Source organism: Diadema setosum, chromosome 2 (genome assembly GCF_964275005.1).
Source record: "Diadema setosum chromosome 2, eeDiaSeto1, whole genome shotgun sequence".
In the NCBI taxonomy this organism is placed as follows: Eukaryota; Metazoa; Echinodermata; class Echinoidea; order Diadematoida; family Diadematidae; genus Diadema; species Diadema setosum.
Genome location: NC_092686.1, coordinates 46,431,102 through 46,458,479, shown reverse-complemented (window position 1 = coordinate 46,458,479; position 27,378 = coordinate 46,431,102). Strand labels below are relative to the sequence as shown.

General features: G+C 39.5%; 2 protein-coding genes across 2 annotated transcripts in view; one reads left to right on the top strand and one right to left on the bottom strand.

Annotated features, from left to right (window-relative positions):
• Positions 1 to 24: 24 nt before the first annotated feature.
• On the top strand, positions 25 to 10,607 carry LOC140246314 (protein transport protein Sec61 subunit alpha-like 1). The gene is made up of 12 exons (XM_072325786.1): positions 25 to 137; positions 1,202 to 1,269; positions 1,580 to 1,645; positions 2,240 to 2,450; positions 3,182 to 3,291; positions 3,899 to 4,052; positions 5,179 to 5,339; positions 5,684 to 5,824; positions 6,335 to 6,391; positions 7,287 to 7,478; positions 8,112 to 8,188; positions 8,882 to 10,607. Exons 1-12 carry the CDS (start codon positions 134 to 136, stop codon positions 9,066 to 9,068), a joined length of 1,428 nt encoding a protein of 475 aa, XP_072181887.1. The 5' UTR covers positions 25 to 133; the 3' UTR covers positions 9,069 to 10,607.
• An 8,491-nt stretch (positions 10,608 to 19,098) lies between these two features.
• Positions 19,099 to 27,378, bottom strand: part of LOC140246063 (phosphatidylinositol-3,5-bisphosphate 3-phosphatase MTMR14-like) — a 39,352-nt gene continuing 31,072 nt past the window's right edge. The window contains exons 14-20 of the mRNA XM_072325507.1: positions 26,814 to 26,881; positions 25,750 to 25,811; positions 24,870 to 25,062; positions 24,477 to 24,600; positions 21,334 to 21,362; positions 20,565 to 20,687; positions 19,099 to 19,288 (exon numbers count right to left, since the gene is read on the bottom strand). Coding sequence (XP_072181608.1) covers positions 19,099 to 19,288; positions 20,565 to 20,687; positions 21,334 to 21,362; positions 24,477 to 24,600; positions 24,870 to 25,062; positions 25,750 to 25,811; positions 26,814 to 26,881 — 789 coding nt within the window. The remainder of the gene's footprint in view (positions 19,289 to 20,564; positions 20,688 to 21,333; positions 21,363 to 24,476; positions 24,601 to 24,869; positions 25,063 to 25,749; positions 25,812 to 26,813; positions 26,882 to 27,378) is intronic.

The window sequence follows — 27,378 nt, the reverse complement described above, 5'->3', positions numbered from 1 at the left end:
AGTACAGCATCCTCTTTTTGCGTGGAGCCGTATTGTGTAGAAGACGGCTGCCTGTCACCGGTTTCATTTGGGCAATAAGAACTACTAGATTCGTCAAAATTATATCTGAAGAGTTCCTACGAAGGCAGAAACCATGGGTATGTTTGTAGCGTATGGTTATTTTGTCGTGACTTCTACAGTGAACAAGAAAATCGATAAGAATGTGACTGTTGTCTCCGCAAGGCTGCGGTGAATGTGTTCCTTGCGTACAGAGTGCGAGTGTGGGGAGTCGCCGTAAACGAGTGTGATCGTGTGAAGATGAATGGGATATGCATAGCGTGATCGTGAGAGCTTTAGCCCGTCGCTGCAACGTCACCATATTGTGTACGTCGCGGCCTGAATATCTTGTGTTAATGTGGATCATCTGTCCAACTGAAAACAACATTGCAACTCAGGCCCCTTTTGTGATCCATGTAACTTTACAATCTGCATATTTTTGTGATATTTTAGGATTTCTGTAACCCTTTCTCTCCGCCTTGCCTGTGCAAGCTGTGGATAATTATGGACCAGATCAGACACGGTTGTCACTTGTGAACCAGTTGAGTTTAATGATGTTGCTGTGAGCATGGTTATGCCCGTCTGGTCTGTCTGTGATTGTAGTGTGAAGAGTGTAATAATGTCTCTTTACTTTTAGACACTATAACACTCTGTGTACCAGTTTGTAACTAAGTAAAGTGCCAGAATGCTACACTCCTCCTAATAAGTGTTTATACGGTGGTAGTGTTTCCCCCGCATATGGTATTGGTAAATCATTAGCCAACATGCACTCCTTCTGTTCTTAGCAGTTCCAAGCGCAAGCTGGACTTTGGTCTCCGGAGGCATGATCCCTGTTCTTGTATTTCATGTTTTTGTTCAACTTGCCAAGGTGTATCGAGTTGGACTATTCAGTATTCTAATAAATATCACACAAACTTGTGATTTAACAGTTGATTGCCAAAACTTATCTAGATAGCACCCGCCAGGTGCTGGTTCGGTGAAGTAAAAGGCCAGGGAGTAAACAGGCACAGGTACACCATGATCTTTTGACTGTTTTGACAGTTATTTGTCCAAAAATCACTTTGAAAATTAATTTATGAATTTACTTTGAGTCTGAAAACACTTAAATAATTACATTAAAAAATATGTCTTACTCCTTATGTACGTTGTTATTTTATCATTTCAGTGAAGTTTCTAGAAGTCTTGAAACCCTTCTGTGCAGTTTTGCCAGAGATCTCCAAGCCAGAACGAAAAGTAAGTGCACTACTCAGTTAAATGTTTGCCTTTTCACTTTTTAAGAATGAGGTAGCAATAGACATGACCCCTCTTTTATGAAATGAATTAAGTATGCATATCTGATTAAAAAAAGCTAATGTCTACAGTCTACACATGATATATTTCCAAGGGAGACATTATTTGAGCAAAGCTGAAGTGTAATGTCAAGAGCTCAGTACATGTCTCAGAATGTAGTAATGAATGTCATACCCATTTAACCATGATTATTGACATCTGACATATCTTAAAAGAGTATTAATGTTTTACTGACCTCTACACCTCTCAACAGATCCAATTCAGGGAAAAGGTCTTATGGACAGCCATCACACTCTTCATCTTCTTGGTGTGCTGTCAGGTGAGTGATTCAACACAACTCTGCAAAATGTATTCATCTATATCTTTCACTCTAACAAACAAAAAGTGCTTCCTCTTCTGGGACATTCCTTGGAAAAAATGAGAGAGAGAAAGAACCCCAGCTATGTACAATATCTTTTGGTATTGATCTTTAACTGTACTATGAAAGAAATATGTATAATTGAAACTTTTTTTTTTTTTCATTTGATGAGAACAAGCTATAAATACTGTGGTACTTCATTTCCTAGATTTGCTGCTTTCATATAAAACAATTCCATTTTTGCAGTACTATTACATGGATTCTCCTATTTGAGGTCACATGGTAAAGTATGAAGATATGCAATGTTACCAAGGATACAGCATTGCAACGGATTCAGTCTTACAAGGAAAAATACAGTAGTCATTTTTCTGTGAAGATTTGCATGTTAAAAATCACAACGTCCCACTTGAAAGATGTAACATTACTTACAAATCGTGCATTATAACAAAAGGTATAGTGCTACAAGAAAAATCAAGGTGTCCTTACCCTGGTGTTAGATAGACAGCATTGTTACAAACAAAGGAATAATCGGCATCTCACTCTTTGCCCATTTAGATTCCATTGTTTGGAATCATGTCATCAGATTCGGCTGATCCCTTTTACTGGATGAGGGTAATCTTGGCGTCAAACAGAGGAACACTCATGGAGTTGGGAATCTCCCCCATTGTGACCTCTGGCCTCATCATGCAGCTCCTGGCTGGAGCCAAGATCATTGAGGTTGGAGACACCGCCAAGGACAGGGCTCTTTTCAATGGCGCACAGAAACGTAAGACTGCCCGAAGGAGGGGACAACAATTATTCTTGCATATGTATTCTTCAATCAACCCTATTGGAGTAGGATTTATTTAGTGAGAAGGTGGTGATTTTGACACCACAGATTTGTTGAGTTTTTGTATACAGTGCCCATTGGAATGGAAATCGTGTGTCAATTGAATGCATTGACCTTTCTGTCCTTTTGATTGTGAGACTCTGTTCTACAGCCAGGAAGGCTCTTGCATCCTATTGCATCATATAACTAGTACTGTAGAAGATGGCCCTTATGGTATATACATGCATTTTCTAATTGCTGAAATTTGTTACTTTCATTGTCACTTAATGTGGTAGTCTTCTCTTGAGGGGGAAACTGTACATATTGAACTGAAAAAGAATGTCTGTTATTCAGCTCTGCAGTAAATTAGTGAAATAGTTTTGAAGTTTTATTTGCAAAGACGGAGTTTCATTTATTTGTTTCGAATCAGTGACAGCATTGCTTGTCTTGCAATGGCACATTTGTGATATGTGAACAATCAATGTTGACGGCAAGGATTGAAAGATGAGAGTCATTGAAATCTTGTATCCAGGAGTGTTTCTTTCTTCAGTAGTAGAGTTTCACTCTTTAAGCTGTGTGTACTTTTGCAGTTGATTTGACTTGGCACTTTGACTCTGCGTGTAAGGATCAGATTGACACGTTCTTTTAACTTGTTAACCCCAAATCTCCACTTATTTCTTTCCTGGCAGTATTTGGTATGATCATCACCGTGGGTCAGGCCATTGTGTATGTCATGACAGGGATGTATGGAGAGCCCAACAAGATTGGAGCCGGTATCTGCCTCCTCATTATCATCCAGGTAAATTGGTAGCTCTTTGCAGAGAGCTCAGGTTGCCATGGATACTGGCTTTATATGTATACAACCTTTTTTTCCCCCCGTAAGCTTCATTATCATGGTAGAGGATACCATTGAAATAACCCACCCTAGCTCAGTGCTAGATGAATACCAAACTTATGGTGATGTAATTTCTTTGATCTGATACTGAAAATAGAATACAATGGTATCATAATGGGGCTAAGCTCGCTTGTAATTAGCCTTGATCACTCAAAACTGAAAGTAACTTCAGACTCTGAAACCTGTTGTGGTCAGGCTGAATGTACTCTCCCACATTGCATGTCTCTCAAAGTTACATAGTTTTGTTACCGCAATAACCATGTGGTTCCCTGAAGAGGAGAATGCTTTCATTTACCTAATACGTAGGGTTCTCTTGCTGCGTGCATAGAAAATTACCAACTTTTTGAGGATATGTTCATGAAGGAATGTGAAACCTCTTCTGATGGGTAGTTGATTTTTACAAACGTTATTGTTCGTATTGCTGTAATGTGCCACCTAATCATGAAATGTTTTTCTGTCGATATAATGTCTCTTAAAATTTTCATCATCTTGGAACGTGTCACTTCCATAGCTCTTTGTGGCCGGACTGGTTGTCTTACTGTTGGACGAACTCCTGCAGAAGGGCTATGGGCTTGGTTCTGGTATCTCTCTCTTTATTGCTACCAACATCTGTGAGACCATCGTGTGGAGAGCCTTCAGCCCTGCAACAGTCAACACAGGCCGAGGTACGTAAATCAGTCGTGTTAATATCACAGGCTCAGAGAGATAGAGGTGTCAAGAGACAGCGTTGTTTTTCTTTATTAATGGGCAGCAAATATTTTAACTTTGACTTCTCCCTATACATTGTGCAAGGAAAATGGTATAGATATTTTCATGAAAGTGATTTTGTATAGAGGCAAATGCATATTACTGCATATTAAAGATGTGTCACAGTCACTTAGCTTAGGCCAAAAAAAAAAAATTGTTGCATTGGCGTAACCCGCCCGACCCTAAAAATTCCGCCGACCCCATGGTTTTTTATTATTTTTTTTTTGCTATCGATATCAAATATCTTGTTGATTGCGATGGCGATCGCACAAACCCGGAAGTGGAAACGGCTCTGGGGATATCGGATGTACGAGGGAGAGATCTAGCATTCAGACTGCGATGTATTGTGCACAGTTTTGCCATAGGTTTCTTGTGTGGAGAACTTACACGAATCTGTATATGTGGGACTGTAATAGAGATCGCCGTGTGCGATGAAAAGATCGTACATATGGGTCAATTTGCATCTATCTTATCTAAGTCAAAATAGTAAAATATGAAGTGAAAACATTCAAGATAGGGATTTCAACATCTTTAAATTCTGTGAAGGGGTATAATTCCAGTAATATCGGCCTCATAAATGATTTGTAGAATAGATGAACACAGCACATTCGGTTCAGCAGTTGTAACTGTTTACTGAGCTGAGCACGAGTTTTACACGTAAAATGCAGGTAGCAAAAAAAAAAAAAAAAAAAATCCGCCCGACCGACCCTATTTGAAAATCTCATGTTACGCCAATGCAACAATTTTTTTTTTTTGGGCCTTAGATTGCTATTCTGAACAGGCAGTAAGACAACATCTCGATATCGTGTATATTTTCCTTCTAATTTGAAAAGCTTTTGTAATAATGATGTCACAACTTTTTTATTAAGAGGAGAGCAGAATGAATTTCTTTTTGAAAGACTGATGAGCAAAAATCTCTCAGTTTTAAAGAAACATGTTTGGTGGGTTACTTTGTATACATCAAAAGGAATATCCCACACAGTTAGACACATGTCAAACATTGCATGTTTTATTGATTTTCACTTCTTCCACGTGTTTTCACAGGAACGGAATTTGAGGGGGCTATTATAGCCCTCTTCCACCTGTTGGCCACACGGCAAGACAAAGTGCGTGGACTGCGAGAGGCCTTCTACCGCCAGAACCTGCCCAACCTCATGAACCTCATGGCTACCATCCTCGTCTTCGCTATTGTCATCTACTTCCAGGTCAGCTCACAATACTCAACCTTGTCTCTACTATCTATTCCTCTTTTACACTTATACAAGGCATTTTGTCATATCAAAATGTGTCCATGCATTTTGACAAAAGTTTACCTTTATATGGACCCTTGATTTTCTAAGAAAGCATCAATAATTGCACAGTAAAGATTGTTTCTAGTCCAAAGGGTGTCCAAAGTAGATTCTTTATGTCATTGATATTTTATGTCAGCTTTATCTGAATCATCTCGATCTACATAATATATACTTCTCTTTGAATGATGAATACATGATGGGGGAGAGATTACTGTTTATCCACCCGGTAATGAAAGCTCCTATTGTTCTCATACCAGGGTTTCCGTGTCGACCTGCCAATCAAGTCTGCCCGGTACCGCGGCCAGTACAGCAGCTATCCCATCAAGCTCTTCTACACCTCCAACATTCCCATCATCCTCCAGAGTGCCCTTGTCTCAAATCTCTATGTCATTTCGCAGGTGAGCACAGCTTTGGCGAAGTGATCCTAAAGTCACTCACAATGCAGCCGGGACAATTTTGCATGGAAATTAAATCGTCAGGAGTCACATAGTGTCTAAAATTGCAGTTTGATGTCAAATTAACTGGTGACATGAAGAGTTTGTATGCAGAGTGTGTTGCATGTATGTAGCTTTCTTGTACTCCTGAAGAATGTAATAATACCTATAAATCTTTAAAAGATCAGTGGTGTTTTGGATGTAGTATCAAACTCTAGAATTGTGCAATGATTGAACAGGAATATGTGATATCGATGATTGTTTTCATGTGTATCAAAATTTTGGTGGTAACAAACATTGTTTAGGTTGATGGAAAGAGATGCCAGAAAAAATATTGTAAAAAGTTAATCCTGCTTTTGTAATAATTTGTCATGTAGCTTTGAGATTGACAAGGATGTAGACGAAGAGTCATTTTCACTAAGTGTAGAATGTTGGTTGAATGATACTCATGTCATTGTTATCTTTACATTTCAGATGCTAGCTGTAAAATTCAGTGGAAACTTCTTTGTCAACTTACTCGGTGTTTGGGCTGTAAGTAATACCTCTTTGTTGTTTTTGACTTGCTCATAACTTCAGTGCTAGACATGGCAAATTTAAAACAGTTGCATCAATGGATCAGACCCCCCCCCCCAAAAAAAAAAAAAAAAAAACAACAACAACAACAACAACAAAAAAAACAACAAAAAACAAAAAACCAAAAACCAAAAAAAAACCCCAACAAACAAACAAACAGACAGACAAAACCAAACAACAACAACAACAACAACAACAAAACAGCAACTTAGTAGTGCATCAGAATTTGAAGAATCTTGTTTGATAGTTGCTTTACTTGTTTCTGTGTAGTGACATCTGACATGAAAAGAATGCATCATGGTAGTGTCCTACTTAGTCAGTGGCTGGTCTCTGCACATGTAGCAATACCCAAGATTGATGGTTTCTGTGTGTTACTGCTGCTTTGGGTGCTTTAATCCTACACACTTAGCAGAATAAAACACAGGAAAATTGATGTTGCTTGGTTTTTGTCATTCCATTATCTGCACATATTCAATATGTGTTGATAGATTGTGACTGAGCCAAGGTACAAATGAATACAATTTTCTATTCAATATTTAAATCATATGACTTTTATTGATCATTATAATTTGTAGGAGGAATATTCTGCTCCATCTGTTGGGTTTTGCATAAATTATGTGGATTTATATCATTTGTGTATTGTGGATGACACACAGTGAGAAATGATGCACAGCATAATGTGGAAGGAATTCTCTGTTGCTTGAGCCTTGTGCCCTATATGTAAATTGTCAAAAAAGGGAAAGTTTGAAAGAAATGCATATTAGTTGGTGGCATGTTAATTCACCCAACATGGCAACATTTGACTTCATTTTTCTGTCTTTCTCCTGTCCCCCCCCCCCCTTTCTCCCTGTAGGAGGCTGGTGATGGAGGCCCTGCTAGGTCCTACCCTGTCGGGGGTCTATGCTACTACATGTCGCCCCCAGAAAACTTCTCCCGTATCTTGACAGACCCCATCCATGCGGTTGCATACATAGTCTTCATGCTAGGCTCCTGTGCTTTCTTCTCAAAGACCTGGATCGAAGTCTCGGGATCCTCTGCCAAAGATGTAAGTAGGGCAGGGTTGTCTACTTTCCTTGTAATCTGTTACAAGTCACATGGACTTGGTTACCATGATGACTGATAGTGCATATTTATGCCGCTCTTGTTGTTCAATACTGTGTTGCTTGTTTTCAGAGTCTGCTGATAAGGAATACATCTGAATGGACTGTATGCCATTACTCACTATGATGGCAGAATACACCTTTCCTCTTTTTTTCAATTCATAACATCCTCCATCCACCTTCAGCTAGAAGCACTTTACATGATAGTCGCAAGTGTGTTCAGAGATTATATTTGATTGGAATGGAAGATTTATCAGATACCATGATTATTTGTATTTCCAAATTTGAATTGATGGCCTCTCTATCTACCTCACCTATCACTGCTCTTATTCAACACCTTTCACTTTTTTTTTTTTCCATTGTGCCAGTGATTTGAGTTGCAAAAACAAAAATAGAAAATATATCATATTCAATCTTCAGTTGTTGACATGTAATCATTGGCCTTTCTGGTAGTAGTAGTTAAGAATTCATTTACACCATTTCCGAAAGGGGATTTTTCGTGTAATTTTTCATTGGTCATTGATATTGACATTTATGTATTGACTTCTCCTCATTTCTATCTCTGTTGTCTTCTCCAGGTTGCCAAGCAATTGAAGGAGCAGCAGATGGTGATGCGTGGCCATCGGGAGAAGTCCATGATTCATGAGCTCAATAGGTAGGAATAGGCTCTTTAACCCTTTGTCTGCTTTGAATGCCTGTAGGCACAGAAACCCCCATAGCCGAGTACACACTGTTCAAGGTCCCTGGCACCGAACAGGTTAATAAGGGGTTCACATTGTGTACGACATGCGATTGTAAGCTCTTGACGGTAATCACTGAACCATATCGAAAGGCTGAAACTGCCTTCTGCCAAACATTGGAGATCTCAAATAAGAATAATCTAACTGCAGTGCCAGTGACAACTCCTTTGCAATATTTAGTTTGTGGCGGCCAGATATTACTAGTATTTGAGGTACGGGAGACTTTATCCATGGACCAATGCATCATGCTGGTAGCAAGCAAGTAAAGTGAGAAAAGGGGATAAGGGAAAATGTTTCTTCCCTTTGAACCTCAAGATCTTAGCTGCATTCTTTCCTGACATCAAATGCTCCTTAGATTTTTTCTGCATCAAATGCTCCTTTAGATTTTTCTGCTTAGATTTTTTCTGCTTTTTTATTGTCTGCTTTTTTCTGCTTTTTTATTAAGTTTCAGAAATTCAAGAAAGATTGCCAAATTCATGCAGTTTGCTTTAAGCAGGAGTTTTGTAGCCTTTGTAGTTAAGAGATTTGTGATAAACCATGTATTCTGGATTTTTATTATTTTGACAAACGCCTTTATTAAAAAGTAACTTTGGTCTGGTCTGCCTTAGGTACATCCCGACAGCAGCTGCCTTTGGTGGTCTGTGCATCGGAGCCCTATCTGTGCTTGCCGACCTCCTGGGAGCCATTGGCTCTGGAACTGGTATTCTGCTGGCTGTGACGATCATCTACCAATACTTTGAGATCTTTGTGAAGGAGCAGAGCGAGATGGGCAGCATGGGGGCGCTATTATTCTAGTCCAGGGTGGAAAGAGTGCCAGCAGGCTAGCTGTTGGATGCATATTTAAATGTGTGTTCACCAAGTCTAGGCAAAAGCTTATCCAGCTGATGTACCCCCTCTATAGGCAAGGTCTGACCAGTCAAGTTGTAAAGTTATTGTTCAATTAGTGCACTTTGGGGGAAAAAATAAACATCAAGCACAATTATTTTTTTCTTCTTGTTGTCTTCTTTGATACAAGAAATACAAGATGAATATCATAATTATTATTTTGTGAGTTACAATGCATGTCTGATGCCATGTAGTCATTGTGGGTATATGTAGCATGCTTGTTATTTGTCATCTGTCTTCTAATGATTCCAGCAGAATATTTTGCGTCAGCCATCATATGAATGCTTGAGTTTGTCAGACAGTGCCTATAGATGGGAACAACAATCCTCTTTTTTATGGGTCAGCTGGGTTTCAGAGGTCTGGTATCAGTCTACAAGATAACTACAAATTGTACCATGTCTTATCTAAACAGTCAATTTATACAGCCCACTGTACAGTCACTTGCCCCTTGCAAAGTCACTGCAGCTACATAATGCGAGTCCTAGTTCAAAGGTCTCTCAGGAATATCCTGAATAAAACCTCCAGTCTTGACACCAACTTGTATTGATGCATTGGTAATGCAAACTTATAGGGAGGTGGAATATGCACTGACATATTAAACAGAATCAAGAAGAGATTTTGTCTTTGTCTTTATAACAGCAAATTACTCGTGATGTTGTAAAAAAAAAAATATGAAAGCTTTAATTATCAATTCATTGGGTAGTGGTATAATGTTCAGGTCTTGTTTCAAGAATGATTCTTTCTTTTGCCTTCCACGTGAAAAACAACAACAAAAACAGGGAAAAGAATGTGATCACTTGAAGTGGGATCTATTTTTAAGACATTGATTGCTTGTGGTTGGTACATGGCATATTCAGATTTCCTCCTGTACTTTGCCATGACACCATTAGGAAGCACAAACAAATTTAATGTCGGGATAATTGGGACACTGGATGTTTCTGTTTTCTCTTGAAGTTCGTTTGTACAAAAGAAGCCTTCTTTCCTTTATTGCCAGTTCATTCTCAATTTTCATAGGCTTTATAGTCTTATAGTCTTGTAGTAATGTTAGGTAGCATCTTGATACATACACTCCTTTGGTAGAAGCCTATTTCTCGAAGTGTTCTTAATGCATGTGATATCCTCCAGCCCTGCCAATTTGCATTGAGAACTCTGGTATATTACAGAAGAAAGAGCTATAGTCATTTATTTAAGTCTTTTGTCACCGTAAACAGAATGTGCGTGCGAGAATGTGACTTCCCTATGATGCACGTGTCGGTCACAAATGCGAGTTGTTTTTTTCTCTAAATTCATCCATTATTTGTACTGATTGTCGGTACAAGCATTTGACCCTTCTATTCCCCTTTCATCATGATCTCCATGTTCAAATATCGTGTCAATTTTCAGAAATTCTGTCTGGCAGAATCACGTTCTATTGCAACCAAATAAATGTTTTTGGACAGTTTAAAAAAAGATGTGTTGCCAGTTTGTGATTGTCGAGTGCCTACACTGTTTTGTTGTCTCTGTGGGTTAGGGACTATTATAAATAGTTACCTGAATGTATTCTTTAACCCATCAGATCCCACAAACCACATTTCTGTTCTTTGATGAAATATCTTAATGTAATAATTTTATGATTCATTGCTAATATGTCAAAAAGTCAAATAAAAACTTAACATGTGAGCCCTGTTTGGTCACATACCATCGTTTATGTCAGATACAGATTTATCAAAAGCCTCTAAATTCCTAAATTTATAACTGATCTTCAAATTGGTATTCCATTTTACTAGATTAAAGAAGTTTTGTCTCAAATTTGTAAAGTTTTTTGTTGTGTTTTCCCCTGTAATTCTGTGCAGATTGAGTGGATTTCACTAGTTCCAATTTTCCTCTTGCCAATGTGCAATAATCCATATGCATTATAGGAACTCGGAATTGCCATCTAATTACTGGTAAAAGAGAATTTTTGCAGCAATGTCCCCAATGACTTCATGGATTAGTGATTATACTTATTACAATAAGGAACAGACATACTTTGTTATGACTAGACACTTTTAAAGAATGAGATGGGGGGGGGGGGTGCACTTGGCTACACATCACCCCTCCTTGTTTTAGAAGCACTGTTTTACAATGTGTCCAGTTTGTAACATACTTGATATTTCTGTTTTTAAGTAGTGTTAAAATTAACTGCAGGGAAAACTTTATTAGCATGTTGATATCAGTTCATGGATCTCTTGATAGTAACAGCATAATTTTCAGAACTTTTGTGTATTGGGGTATTTTCATGCATGGGAAAATCAAACTACAGTTGGGTTGTGAATTTTTCAAATAATTCCTATCAATACTTTTAAGACACTCCTCTGGGATCTCTCAATGAGGGAATAACATGCAGATAACATTCACTACAATAATATATCACATCCTATGACACATCTCGCAAGATTCAGTCATCTTTCCACAGTAGTCTGATATTTAGCCTCATCAAATGCAGGAAATGTTGATCAAATGTTGATAAATTTCACAGTAGTAATAGTTTATTTCATATGATACACATTCTCTTCTTGAGGAAATGAAATGTTTTACATAGTAAAATTCTGGAAAGTCACTGTAGAACCTACAGCATTTCGAAAGGTAAGCATTTATGAGATCAAACATGGCCATTTTATCATTAATCTGACAATAGTCTCTCAGCTGTGTAGTGTGCATGCGCACATGTTGCCAACTAACAGATATATCAGAGCTGAATTCTGGCTTACATGCTTTGAACCTTAACTACACTCTTTCACTGGAGAAACAAACATTTCATACAACAAACCTCATAAGTTGACCTTGCATTAGGTTGATGCTATGAAGTCTATTACTACACACTGTTGCATATGCCAATCTTCCCAAGAATCATTAAACTGACATTCTTAGTCGGCAAATCACATTTTCAACATGATTTAACAGTCGCAGCTGAGGAAGTCCAACGCTAAGTCCAAGCTGACAGATTTGTTCACTTTGATAAATTAATGGACGTGACAAGAAGGATTGGCACTGTGATTCAATGTACTGAGCTGCCACGACTGATGGCCCTGAAACAGCTTGTTGTTTGTGAGTACACTGTAAGCATGTTTGATCATGTTGAATGCATCATGTGTTGTGTGTGTGTGTGTGTGTGTGTGTGTGTGTGACTGTCATGGTCAGCTGTTCAGAAAGCCTGAAGTTAAAATGGAGTGTTGAGGAAACTCCAAAATCCCTTGCATGAAGTGATTGGATCATGGGTTCAGCATGGCCTGTGAAGTAAGCATGGCCTGTGAAGTAAGCATGGCCTGTGACGTAAGGCTGTTAAGGGAACTGATCATACATGTAGGCTCATAAGAACACTGAATTCACTCGCATACTGGTGGCTGAATTCGTCTTTTCACTGCATTCCAACAAGTCTCTGTCATAAAGTATTTGAAATGGTCAAAAGTTCCAAAGATGAAATAAACTCCAAGGCCCGAATTCACGAAGGTGGTACAAATGAAACCATGGTTTAAACCACGGACAAAAACCATAAAGCGCCAAGTGTCGCACAGAATATTTCGTTACGAAATTGGTCATTTCGTCAACAAAATGACCGTTTCGTTAACGAAATTATCATTTCGTGGATGTAATGTTCATTTAGTTACAAAATGTCATTTTGCTACAGAATAATCATTTCATCGACGAAATGACTGATTTCGTAATGAAATATTCCATGTGACACGTTGGCGCTCCATGGTTTTTGTCCATGGTTTAAACCATGGTTTCATTTGTACCACCTTCGTGAATTCAGGCCCAAGAGTTCACAACATCGCAATCAACTTGACACCATCATACTCACTTATATGTGTTACTAAAAAACTTCAACTGACTGAAAATACTACAAACTTCAAAGACCATTTAACATGCAAATTGACTTCAGCAAAAGTCAACATTTGCACAAGTAAACTTGGTTTCTCTGGTCCCAGGTACATCAACCCACGTAAGGCTTACAGTATTTTGACGGAGTCACAACTGGAGATACACTGTTCCATCTTTCTTAACAAAAGACACCCTAAGAAATTACATGTAGCAATCAAATGTTACTAGCACTTTGATAAATCTGACCAATATCCTTTACAAACTCTAAAATTACACACAATATGACATCTCTTTTTGTTTTTTATTTACCTTGTATGTTATAAAACCATCAAAAGCTTTTTACTGGGCCTTCAGAGTAATGAGATAATAAAGCAAGGTACAAATATGAATGTTATAAACGTATTTGCATTTGAAATTAATGGATCCTCTAAGATTCAATGGTGGACCCTGCATCGTAACAGGTTGTTGAATAAAAGCAACAGAGAAGTAAATATCCGACCAAAAATTTTTTGAAGAATAAAATTGTGACCATGGAAACATCACTAGTGTGATGTCTTACAAGCAAGTTGGACTAGTGATCTTGGTCAGTTTCGGGTGTGATTTTTACTTCAGTTTGTTTCCGCATGCGACAAGACTGCAAAAAAAGAAGAAGAAAAAAAAAAAAAGAAGACAACTACAATTGCCAAAGGGGAATGCACCGCATATGTACATTCTCATGCTATACTCTGAGCTGCATCATAATTGAAACCATTGTGAGGAATTGTGACCAGCCCTCTTGAAAGCCTGATGAAGTGGTCAAACATCTATCTCCTAATTTAGGCTGTTCTACATTTTCCAAGCTCTAAGCTTTCAATGATAGATTGCTTGTCCCATTTCATATCAAATGACTTATCACACCAATGACAAGCTGGCAAAACATATAAACACAGTTCCAAGAAACTTGGTTTGAAGTTTAGCCCGCCGCACACTATACGATCCGACTGGTCGTATGACCTTAAGACCGGAAGTGTGACGTCACCAGTCTTGCCAGTTTCCAGTCATACAACTGGGTTTTAGCGCCAGTTGTGGAGATTTGACATGTTGAATTTCCACAACCGGTCATGGGCTTTCAGCCAATCAAGATACAGTATATTGCAAGCGCATGCAGTGCGCACGGTGTGCGCTATAATACTCATTGGTAAAATATACTGAAGACAGGACATAAGCCTACTCGTAAGGTCAGGTTGTTTAATATGCATTGGCAGGTCGTATGACTGGGTCTTATGGTCTTAAGGTCGTATAATCATGAGTCGTATAGAGTGCGGCAGGCTTTAGATGCTGTCTGACATAGGAGAATGCGCATTTCAACTGAAAAAAATGTCAAATTTTGACACAGTTTAGACTCTAAAATATGGACAGGAGCCACTCAGGATATCAAATTTCGGTTCTTAAAATAAATACAATATTTTTTTTTTTCAGTTGCATCTTGCACTCTCATTTGGGTAAACATGATGATGGGTCCTAAAATTAGGAATTAATGGCACAGTCTCATGACACTGCAGGCAAGAAAGAGTCCATAGGTCATGCCTTTAAAATAAAATCACATTGATTTGTCAAACTCTGCTAATATATTGCTTGTTCCCACTTCATATCAAATAACCTAATGCACAAACGATAAGAAAGCTCCAGTATCACCAGTCTGTTTACATCATTTGACTGCTTGCATTGAGCACAATTCAATTTAAGATCTAATGAATGATTCACACACTCACAATGATAATTGGCCATATTACTTTTTCCCCCCTTGTATAAGTTTAACACCATTATAGGTAAAGACATCTTGACTTAATGAATGGGAAATGGAGGGACTAGTGAGGAAAGGAGGAAGTGGAAACAAGACATGAAGAGCATGAAATTGGAATGTCCACGTGTGCTGACAAAGTTTTGTCTGGACAATCACACAAGCTGTCTATTCAGCACTGAGGTATCGGTCATTATGTAACTGACCAAACTGACTACATTTGTATTTTTAGCATCTGTCTTCTGAACACATGTTAATATGGGTATGAACATTCTACAGATCTTTTTCCAGAATGAGGTTCAAATAGCTTCTCTTCTTATTTTTTTCTACAATTGCTTTACAATTTTTCAAAATCAAAATCATTTCAGGTCACAAAGGCTTGAACATAAACAAATAATAAGATAATCAAAGAGCATAAAAAAGTTCCATATAAATGTCTTTTGGTCTCTACAATATAATGTTACTAATTGTCATCATGAGCACATCTTCAACATACTCAGCATTATTCAAGACAGCAGTGAATCTTGTTCCTGCAATTAAAAATCAAAATTTATTGCACAAGTGATTTCATATTTTATTTGATTCAAAATTGGACTGTGGGGTCCAGGTAGCCATGTTAGAAGAGTAAACAAAATGTAAAATAATAATAACACCACAGAAAAGTGCTGCAAGAAAAGACAGAAGACAATATGGCAATCTAAATGATTTTCATTGATGAATTTCATATAATTATACAAAGGAGCCAGTCAGTATTGAGGTACTTATTTTGAGGGCCTTGTAAAAGTAAAGAGTCATAACTGGTCTGCAAGCAGAAATACTGTGCATTGTATGCAGGATTTTCATAGAGTAAGGGAACGGCATTACAATGAGGTGGACATCCATTTCTCTGTGTAAGAGGTAGCCTGCTGTCAACAAACATACCATTTTTCATGTCAATTAAACATTGCACAGGACAATGTAACAAGAACAACCAGTAAACACATTACATGGACAACTGCAGCTTTTTACTTTTATCAAAGCAAAAAAAAAAAAAAAAAAAATATTTAGGGCATTACAGTATGACCATGAAAATGACATGAAAACCAAAATCGTGTATCTGAAATACACTCAAGGCAACTTGCCTCTAACAACCAGCAATACAGGCAGCAGTACTGCTGTATGTAGCTATGTACAGGTGTGCATAAACACACAAATGCATCCGTGTAAGGAGATGAAACTGATACGCCCTGTATGGACACAGTTTTTGTATGCTCGGACCAAAAATATCTAGAACATATTACCAGCAGTTGGGGGGGAAGGGGTGATTGTGCTAGCTTCTCTTCTCGAGTCACTACACAAGTCCTGTCCAGTGCAGAGCGCAGGATCTGGCTTTGGTGTTGAAAGTCTCCAGATTCATTGACAGTGCATGGCTCTGGTAGGAGGGGGCAGACCAAAAGATGTTGCATTGTCTGGTCCTGCCCGCAGTCGCAAGCAGTTTCTCCATCCCTATTGTAACCCCATTTCTGCATGAGGACTTTGCATCGTCCTGTTCCTGTCCGTAGGCGATTCAGGCATGACCAGGTGGGCCATGCTTCACTTGAACCCGGAGGAAGTGATTCACTTGGTTCATAGGAGAGCTGATGCGTCACAGTCTGGAGGTGGTTGGACCATAGGGTAATCCTTCGACCGTGGGCAGTGCCATCAAGGGATTCGGTTGAATGGAGAAAACTGCGTCTGGATTTGAGTCTCTTTTTAGCAGGTTCACGATTGTAGAGTGGGTGTCGAGGGTTAACTTCTTGCTTGGTTTTCTCCATCTGTGCTGAGACCTCTCGCCTGATGTGTGGTGGGGCAATACCACAGAGTAAGTAAAGGTCATCTACTCTTGTTGGTCGCAGACATCAAGAGATAGCTCTGCAAGCTGCATTCAGGACTGGGTCGATCTTTGCAGCATGGGATGACCTACACCAGACAGGGGCTGCATACTCGGCAGTGGAGAAGCATAGAGCAAGAGCTGTGGTGCGGATAGTTTTGGCATCTGTTCCCCATCTTGTATTAGCAAGCTTCTTCAATATGCTGTTCCTTGCTCCAGCTTTCGCCTTTGTCTTGGCAATGTGCTCCTTGTAAGTAAGGGAACGATCCAGTGTGACACCTAGATAGATCAGCTTATTGGTGTGTTTAAGCCATTTTCCATACCATCTGACCCTCAGTTGTCGGTTAGCATCTCTGTTCTTAAGGTGGAAGACGCTAAGTTGAGTCTTCTCAGGGTTTGCACGTAGGTGATTTGCGGCATAGTAAGGAGTTAGGCCTGCCAGAGCATCACTGAGTGCTTTTTCCACCTCTTCAAAGGATTGCTTCTGTGAGGCAATGCAGAGATCATCAGCATACAGGTAGCTCCTTGTACTTGGATGGATTGGTTGGTCATTCGTGTAGATGTTGAAAAGAAACGGGGCAAGGACGCTTCCTTGCGGGAGACCGTTTTTCTGTCTCCACTGCGGGTACCATTCAGATTCACGTAGAACCGCCGGTTTGAAAGCAGGTTCTGGATCAATTGTGTCAGCTTGACATCCTTGACATCCTTGACATCATTGTGCTAGCTGAAAAGTCATATGCATTGTGTATTTGGTGTATTATCTTGGCATGCACAAGTCATTTCAATATTCTCCAAAAAATAGAGCGTGGGTTTGCACAAAAAATTATGAAAAAAAGCAATGCAGCGAATCATATAAATCACTGTGGGCAACTGAATTTTTCTCTTCTCATACATCTGTTGCCAGCAACAGGCTTAATACAGAATATATATTCTTATCAACCCCATGTTTCAATTATTTTTCTTGTCATCTGTGCATATAGTAGTGAAAATGGTCCTTGCTAACAAAATGGGCTATTTTCTTTTATACCTCACTGTAATGAGGTGCCCTTGATCTACATTTATGTTATACTACATGCATGCACCTTCTTAAAGCATTCATAGAAATATATAATAATCCCTATGTACTTTATATGGCAATATATTACTTTACAGTATAAAAAAAAGAAATAGTAATGTATCTCTGACAGCATGTTATATACAGAGCAAATGATATACCTCTATTATGACAACATGTATGGACAAAAAGGTTACAAGTCTCTCAAAACCTGCACAGGTTGACCTACCCCTACACATCGGACTTTTATAAGATTTTATCGAGCATTCTTGCCTTGAGAGACAACATACATGGAGAGAGTCTCTCATGCAAACTTCAGGGATGTTTGGATTAGAGTGTAGTAATGTCAATGCTTTGCAGTAAATTTCCTTCTTCGGAATCTTATGAAGATCGAAGGTGGTGGAATGCATTTGCAAATATTACAAACACACAGATATGCTGCATCAACTCCAACTTTTTGCATTGCAAAAAGAAACAGTTATAGAATCTAAAGTGTGATGTCATAGCCATTCATCGCCATGGAAACTGGATCTAAACAGACCTCATCTGGCCTAAATATCTGTAAAGATTATTGCTGCCAACCATGCTCACATCTGGTTCCAACCGAGCCATAAAAGAAGACTGTGATATCCTCACTTTCGTACTCTATAATGGCACAAGTTATTGGGTCACATGACTACAAAGATCAAGTACTGTATACGGCAAATATTTCGCGAGGTTTCCATTTTCGCGAATTTCGTGAGTCAGGTGCTATTCGCAAAATTAAAGAAACGCGAAAATATTGACTTTGATCCCGATGTGAATGTGATGTACGCATGTACACTTCTCCGTACAGTCCAGGACTTCACGATCAAGAATTTAACCACTCGCAAAATCATCGGGAATTCCAGATTCGCGAAAATTTAGACTCGCGAAATATATGGCGTATACAGTAGTGCTGTAGAGATTGGTAACAAAATGAGAAGAGGTTAGAGGGGGCTTGTGAGGAAGGAAGGAAACCATCATTGCTGGACACACTTTTACGCCGTTTGGTCAATGATGATACCATCTGCCAAGCCATGGTTGGTCCAGTCCTGGTCCAGTCCAGGTTGAGTCCACTGACAGAAAGAGTGATTCCTTTTCAAAGAGCATCTGGAAATTTGCCAATGCATCAGCCTGCATCCACAGTGAGGATTTCTCTCACTGAAGATCAGATGGCATCAGGTCACTGAAGGTCGGATGGCATCTCAGATTCTCCGAGTTCCTCGATGACGACCTTTACATCACTCCTCAGGTATTTCTGAGTTCAGACTGTTGTGGTGGGCTTCAGACTGTTGTGGTGGGCTTCAAAGCTTACTACAGTTAGCATCATCATGACTGTAGAGACTTGTCTCCACATGATAAAACTATCTAGCTACAACTGTCACACCTGCGGGTGCTATACATACGTCCCCCGCCCACCTTTCAGTCCAACTTTGGTTGCTAGGTTACCAATGACACTACTGATGCCACTCTGTGGCTCCATAGAGTATCTCGGTCCGATGACGGCCGAATAGATCTTGTTAAAAAGCATCCTGACTTCGTCCAGCCGCTGTTTCCGTAAACTGTCCTCGGGTATGCTTTCATGTCTGGTGAGAGGAAACAAGAAGGAGCACCGGAACATTTATATCAACATTTGAGAAACAATGAACATACACAGAGTGATAAAGTGATACTATGTATGGTCTGAGGTTTGAGACTACTTTCATTACTTCCGCTCTTGCTCATGCCCTCTCTACTTTCAGCACTATTAATATCTCCCGTCTGATAACAGTAACTCTCTGTTCTTCCAATGCAATATAATCTACCTTCTTTCTATTATCTAATGTGAGACCACCAGAGTAGCCAGACTGCATTCCACACTGATCATAACCAATCTATCCCCACAATACACTGTAAAGAATACATCAAAGACTGGAATAAAGTCAGTTTGGTATTTGTAAGCACTGAATGAACGTCTCCTGTCTTTTTTCTTTCATGTGTGCCTGTAACTATGAAGTATACTTCATACACTATGGTTACAATACATGCGACAAGGATGCGATCTAGTGCCCCTCAGAATGAGTTTTAGTATTATAACCTTAGTATATGCAGTATATATTGTAGTTATGAGCACACAAAAGACAAGAAACATTCAATCAGTGGCTGCAAATAATGGACTGACTTCATTTCAGTCTTTCATATAATCTATACAGTGTACCATGAGAATGGAGTTGGTTGTGGTTACTGTAAAAGTGGAAATTTTCGCGGTGTTGAAATTTTCGCGCATTTCGCGCAACCAGAAACTAGCGCGAAAATAAAAACACGCGAATATTTTTGCTTGCCATACGTTCCTGTGCGTGATGTCTTGATTCCGCGGAATTAAAAACACGCGAAACTCTTCTGACCCGGCCTAGCGCGAAAAATTAGTCCCGCGAAAATATCCACTTTTACAGTAGTATGAAATGACAGCTACAAGTCCATATCCCTGGCAACCTCCATCTACAACCAATTACTTTTTATAAAAGTCAAGTTTTTGCAAAGTGAATGCACACATTTCCTTGCAGTGAACTTTCTGAGGTATACTTCCTGTCTACTATGTGGCTAATACAAATGAAGTATGCTGCTGATCAAAATCAACCAGAGGATAGGAATTTTATATGCAGTAGGATCTGTTCACTTTACTAACTGCACTGGAAGTCTACAAATCTGTGTTGGCCATTGTTTGCTGAGGTTAATTGCTTTGTATTTTATGTGACTATTCACAGTTTGCTTGGATGCTGCTGCTCATAGGTCTTCTTGGACAGAACGAGCAACCACACCATACATACTGTCCAGAAGACTCTAATTAATGTCGAACCAAATTCCTACATCTAGGCTACTCACATGGGAGCAGAACTCGTGGCTGAGCTGCCTGACCCACTGGACACATCAGAGTTGATGGTCAAGGGGGAGTCTCGGGCCGAGAAGTAACCTTTCACGCTGCCAGTCCCCGAGACAATCTGCCAGCTGAAAAAATTATTCAGACAATGGGGTATTAGAGGCAGATAATGCCAAAATTTCACCGAAATGACAGGGTTTCAGATTCATTTTATGATAATTTACAACGTCAAAATACATGCCTGGATATTCCACTAGACTTGTACACAATGCTAGGTAACTGAAAGTCTGCATCAACAAGAACTCATGAAAATTACTCTCCAAATTTTACAAAATTGGTCCTGTCTAGACAGCTACTTTCAATAGAAACTGTTTGCCAGATATCAGAAGCATATAGAAACCCAGGACGTTATTGTGTAAAAAATTCCATGGTCCTACGCATTCTTTACTATCAATGAAATCATAGATGATCAATGTTAATAATTTAACTACATCAGGAATTACATGTATATTTTTATATAATATACAAGTACCAAAAATAATTTGCCATGCATTTTGACAAGGCATGCTACACACCTACTTGCACTGAAATGTTGAATGTAAAGATATCAAAGTTTCAGATTATATGTACAAGATAATATTGTCAGGAGAAAGAGACAGAGAGAGAGAGAAACCTATAACACACAGCCCCAACAAACAAACATTTATGAAGAATGAATGATGAAATACCCCCTTGTAACAATGCATACATAAGGTTGAAATATTCATAACATACCTTCCACAGGCAGACGACGTTGATTTAGCCTGTAAGGAAAAGATACAAATATCATGTAAAGATGTGTGCAATAAAAGATACTTCAGTGGTATAATAATGCAGACACCACTCTGTCTATTCCTGTGCCATGAAATGTATGAACTATTATGTATTATCACCCATGTCGGACATCTGGGCTGTGGTTCTACGAAATTTCATTCCCCTCGTTTTTAAGTGCAAGCAGGGACAAGAGGGGTAAATTTCTCATATCTCCCTCTTTGGCAAACGCCTATGGGATATGTGTGTTAAAAATGAGGGGAATATAGCATCTGGGCACTTGAGCTCCCGGTGATGAAAATTTGCTGTTGGTGAGAATTTCACGTGGAGTGGTTTCGCGATGAAGGGCAAATTCTCATACGTTTACACGTAAAAATAGGAGGCGATTGCTGCGTTCTGTGTGTCGTGTGACTCTAGATGCACTGTACTCTGTATATGCTTGCCGCTTGCCTGAGCTGTATATGTGCGCGTGCATGTACGCATGGCGCATCAAGTGGGTAGTGTAGTGGTGAGGGGGAGAGCGAGCCATAGCTGGGGCGGGATCTACGTAGATAGAAAGTTGTACACTAACACAAACCTACAACACAGGTCACAACAAAGATCAGCAAAGTGGCAGCCTTCAGGTGCGGCATGAGTAAGAAGAGATGAGCAAGTCATGACGATACGGAATACAAAAAAAAAGCGCAAAATAAAGACACGCAGACCACAAAGAAGGCAAAAAAACATGCAGTGATGATATTTAGGGAGTATCATGCGGAAAGAAAAAGATACGGATGTGGACAAGAAGACACTGGCTTTGATATTTGGTAAAGTTCTACGTAAAGTACAGAAAGTTGATGGGACTTATTACAAGACATCTTTTCTTCAGAGCATATGTGCAGGTATAAATAGCAATTTGAAGTCGGTTCGTTCAGAATTTACCGATATCACAAGGACGCAGAATTCACTAATGCAAATGTCGTGTTCAAGGCAGCAACAGTACACCTGAAGAAAATCGGAACGGGTGACATTAAACATCACGAACCTACTGATCCTTGAAAAATATTACAAGTTCTCAGTTTTTGATCAAGACTCTCCATCTGGTCTGCAAGCTAAGGTGTGGTTCGAACTTAGTCTTTATCTTTGTAGAAAAGGACAAGAGAATCTGAGACATCTAATAAAAGACCATTCTGAAGTGAGGAATTTCGCCAATGGATTCGAATATTTGACAGAAGTTATTGATAAACTCATCAAGAAGACAAGAAAGAATAATTTATCGTCTAGAGTAGATAGAGGACATACATGTATGCTAGGGGTCATGCAGATTGTCCCATCGCGTTGTACAAAAGATACTGTGAGAAATTGAACAAAGATAATAACAATCTCTTCCAAACACCCAAATCAACCGTGCCATAATCTGGACATGGAGCAAAAATTGTCCAGTTGGTAACAACACTCTGAGTGACACAATGTCAACAATTTCCAAGAATCCTGGTCTTTCAAGAATTTATAACAACCACTGGCAACTTGCATCAGAATTATTGATAAAGCCAGTCTTGAGAACAGACAGATTTGCTAGGCATCCAATCACAACAATGATTCAAGTCTTTCATCCTACGCAGGACAGGTGTGCAACAACACCGAAATGGCGATATCTGACACCATTTCTCATGCTCTTGGTAGGTTTAGACAACAGGAGGTGGCTCGGTCAGCGCCAGCTGCTACTGTAAATGTCCTACCCAAGCAGGATGAAACTCAGCCTCTCATTCCACAAGTGGACATACATCGTGATGTTGGTGAAACTGACAATGAGTATTTCAATCTAAACTTTGATCTAGGGGATCTAGACTTTGATTGGGAGCTCCCAAATTCTCAGGTGTCTGTTGTGGAGATTCATTCTCAATCAGAAGTCACTAAGGAAGTGGCTGTTGTAGAAAATCAATACAACGTCGATGGTGCTTCGGGATCTGTGATTAGCAACACCACATCAACCTCCAACACTACAACAACTCTGCAAACAATGCAAATGCAGCAAACACCATTTGTGTTCAATAACTATACAGTAACAATCAACTACTTCAACTAATACTGTGATCAAACTTATACAGTTTTTAGGAGAGCGGGAACTAATTTGGATTCCACTGACTGTTGAAACTTCAGATTTCATTGACTTTTGCCAACTTTTCTATATGATGTCAAGATAGTGTTTGGTGTCAACTGACAATATAGCAGTTGTGGGAAATTTTCAGCTGTGATTGAAAATTCATCTTGGAAAGGGAGATCATCACAATTTCTGTTGGAATTATCAAGCCCTGTTGTCGCCGCTGTACTTTGGTAAGTAAACGTCGACGGAATAGATTTCTTATATTCCCCTCCTTTATGGACGCTAAGACCTAAAATTGTTGATGATGAGAATTTACAGTTGAGAGTTTCGTGACGAGGCAAGTTCCCTCACGTTAGCAAGTACCTTAGATGATGATCGCTGCCGGTATTTGGCTAAAGTGTGTGTGTGACTGTGTGCGCTGGTTGCCTAAAGCTGTCTGTGCATGCAATGCAGAGGTGTCGAGCTCAAGCTGGTTCCGAGTGGAATTTTGTTATTTGGAAGTGGTTAAAAAGTTTGGATTACAATAATTTGTGTTACTGCTCAAGATGCTTGAAATGGGTGATAATACTGATACGGGCTGGCTACTTTCAGGAGATACCAAATTCACTGCCCTCACTAGAATCATATTACTTTTGTCTTCGACTCGGGCAAAATGATTCTAGTTCAGGCAATAAATTTGGCATCCCTCTATAAAGGCAAGTCTGTATTATATCATTATATCTGACATACCACACTGTACAACAACGCATGTTATGTGTACCATGCCATACCATACCACACACAACTATAACTTGCCGTACTGTACCACACTACACCATCACATACCATATCTTCCAAACCTTACCATACCATACCACGCCATACAACACATAACAATGTATCTTATACCAATGCAACAATATATCCAACCGCACCAATCTGCACCACAGTATAAAATGCCACACCACATCACACCAAACCACATCATACCATAACTAGTCAGTACATCACATTATAACATATCACATGACGTCACCGTGCTCACCAGGTCAGCAGAGGACCTCCGACACGCCCTGGGTACTGCAACGGGGCTGGTGGCTGACTGGGGCTGGACCAGGCCTTGCTTGGAGCTATCGTACCGATAACCAGGTGACTTGGTCCTGTCAGACCTTCCAATGAAATCACATGGAACCAATTAGTGAAATAATAACGTTGATGATAATGATATAGATGAAATCACTGTGATAATGATTGTACAAGAGTAACAATAATGATCATAAATGGCGAAAGGAAAAAAGACAATAATTACACTACCATTACTACTATTCTTCGTTGTCATTGTCATCATGATCACGATCATGATAATGATCATGATGATGATGATCATCATCACAATAATAAAATTTGGCAGAGGGGATGAGATGAATGTTTGGCTCACCCATTGCACTTGAGGGCGCCATTGGAAGCCTGGTGGGCATCGCCATTCCTGCCCTCCTCCCTGGCGCTGGAGGAGGTGGAGTCATGGATGGAGGAGATGATGGGGGAACTGGTGCTACTGATGCTGGTGACGCTGATGTTGCTGCTCAGGCTGGAGTTACTCCCAAGCTTGTACTTTTTGCTCTCCTCCAGGTCTGCAATCAACAACAAAAATCATGTCTGGGTACTGCATCATGAAATTTGTCAGTCAATGACAACTGTTTTAAGCTACTGAAATCCTTGCCTCTGATAGGTCGAGAGCAAATTTGACATTGAAAATCACTGACAAAACACTTCATGAAAGGCCCCCAGATCTCATGCTTGGTCACTCCCTCAATCATTACCATTGAAGCAATTAACTGTACGGTCATTTTTTAGTAGTTATCCATGCACCGTCATTATTATCATCATCAAAGCAAGCTTGGAGTTACTACTGAGAGTGCACGTTTTTGCTTCCAGCCTTGTCTGTTATTAATAACAAAGTCATTTTTTATCTATTCCATGTCATTATGACTGCTGAAGCATATATAAATGATCAATGTGTTGTCATTTCTGAACATAAACATTTTCAACATGTGATGTGTCTACTGGCCCAATTCCCCTTAATGAATAAGTGATAATTTCTATGATCATATTCAAATCTATCTGTCCCTTAAAATCAACTCCCTGGAAAAAACATGACTGTTAAACAAACCCTTCAAGTGAGATGACAAGCTTATAAATATCACAAGCAGCGCAATTTCTGCCTCAAAAGTGATACACTGAAATTGATGTCTCTTCTTTACAAACATGGAACTACAAATGGAGTGACTGACATCACACCCAATGTGCATGGCTCTCACCTAATAAGACCATCTGTTCAAGGTAGGATTCAGAATCATTCCGGATGGAACCTCTTTGGTTTCTGAAACACACAAACAATCAAACAAATGCAAGTGTGATATTGTGACACAGGGAATTGAAAGAGGCAAAAGAACATTTGGTGGGCTCTCTGTTGGTTGAACTTTTATGGGTCCTGGCTGTAAGAGCATCTCACATAATGAGTCGGGTATGACACATCTTCTACAGTATACAGTGTACATGAAGTTTAACATCTCATAAAATTATCAGCTAGAACTGGAATGCTTTGATATTGCCTGATTAATCCCGAGTACTCAAGACCAGTACTGTGCAACCTATGTCACATAATTTCATTGACTTTTAATCCCAGATAAATGTTTGGCTCTTTTTACCTATTTCCAGCAGCTTGACAAACAGCAGCCAGCACTGAAACTTACAGTCCTGTAATAGTACATTTTCAAAATCATTCTAAAAGTTGCAGCTAGCATGCATTTATTTACAGGGCATTTAGAGCACTCCAGGAATGTTCCTGAAGAGTCCTTTGGCCCAGAAGCACTCTAAAGTCATGCACCTCTTGAGGCTAGGTTTCGGGGCACTCCTATTTAAGTGCTCTAAGCTCTGTATAAATAATAACCAACTTTTAGAATGCTCCAAAAGTGGCATGCATTTACATGTTTGAATTCTACAGGCTTGCTAAGGTTACCATGATAGTTATGCCTCTCTCTAGTTTGCACACACAAACTCTTGTCGGGCGTAAAGGAGTCTGCGCCAAGAAGACTAACGTGCACCACTGGCACTGTCCCATTGGCCATGTACTGTGGCTGCGGGAGTAGCTACAGTGGAGGGACAGACTCCTTTATGAACGACAAAGGTTTGTGCTTGCAAACTAGCCTCTCTCAGCCACTTTGTGTGTGGTCTTGGCTGGCGATAACTCGCTGTATGAACAAACCCAAAAAGGTATGCGGGAAGTCAAAGTACTTCTGGAGAGCTCCTGTGCCAAACATTGTGTATAAATGGGGGATAGATAATAAGTTTGGTTTGAGATGTCATGGCGGGAAGAACGTACCTTCTTGACACAAGTGAGAACTCGTCCGATGTGATGTGCTTCAGAAAATTGAAGCAGAAAAAGAAGACCTGGGAGAGAAGATCAGAATCAAATTTCACTCTTCACTCATTCACTTGACTTGAAAGTGTAATATTTTAAATTACAGATAACCCTTAGTCACATTGCCTCTATATTCTTGCAATATTTGATAAATGTAAATGAGTAATGTCAACTTAAAGTATCTGAAATTTCAGAAAATAATTCCAACTCTTTCTCATCTCTCTAGCGCTGTGGTGCCCGTATGAAACCACAGACACTCAATCGAGAGGTTCCTGGTTCAAGTCCCCAGGCAGCAACAGTCATGCCACAGTAGGCAAGGCATTTTATCATCACTGCCTTGACCTTTAGAGGACATTTGAAACTGTTGTCCTGTGGTAGCTTACACAGCACATTTAAGTGCTCCCTCAGTGGTCACGTAAAATAATCCTCACACACAACATGCACCTCTGGAAGTGTCAAAGACTTTGATGTACTCCCTCTTGAACCTGTTGAGGACCACCTGATTTTGCTATAGCATGCATTTCCC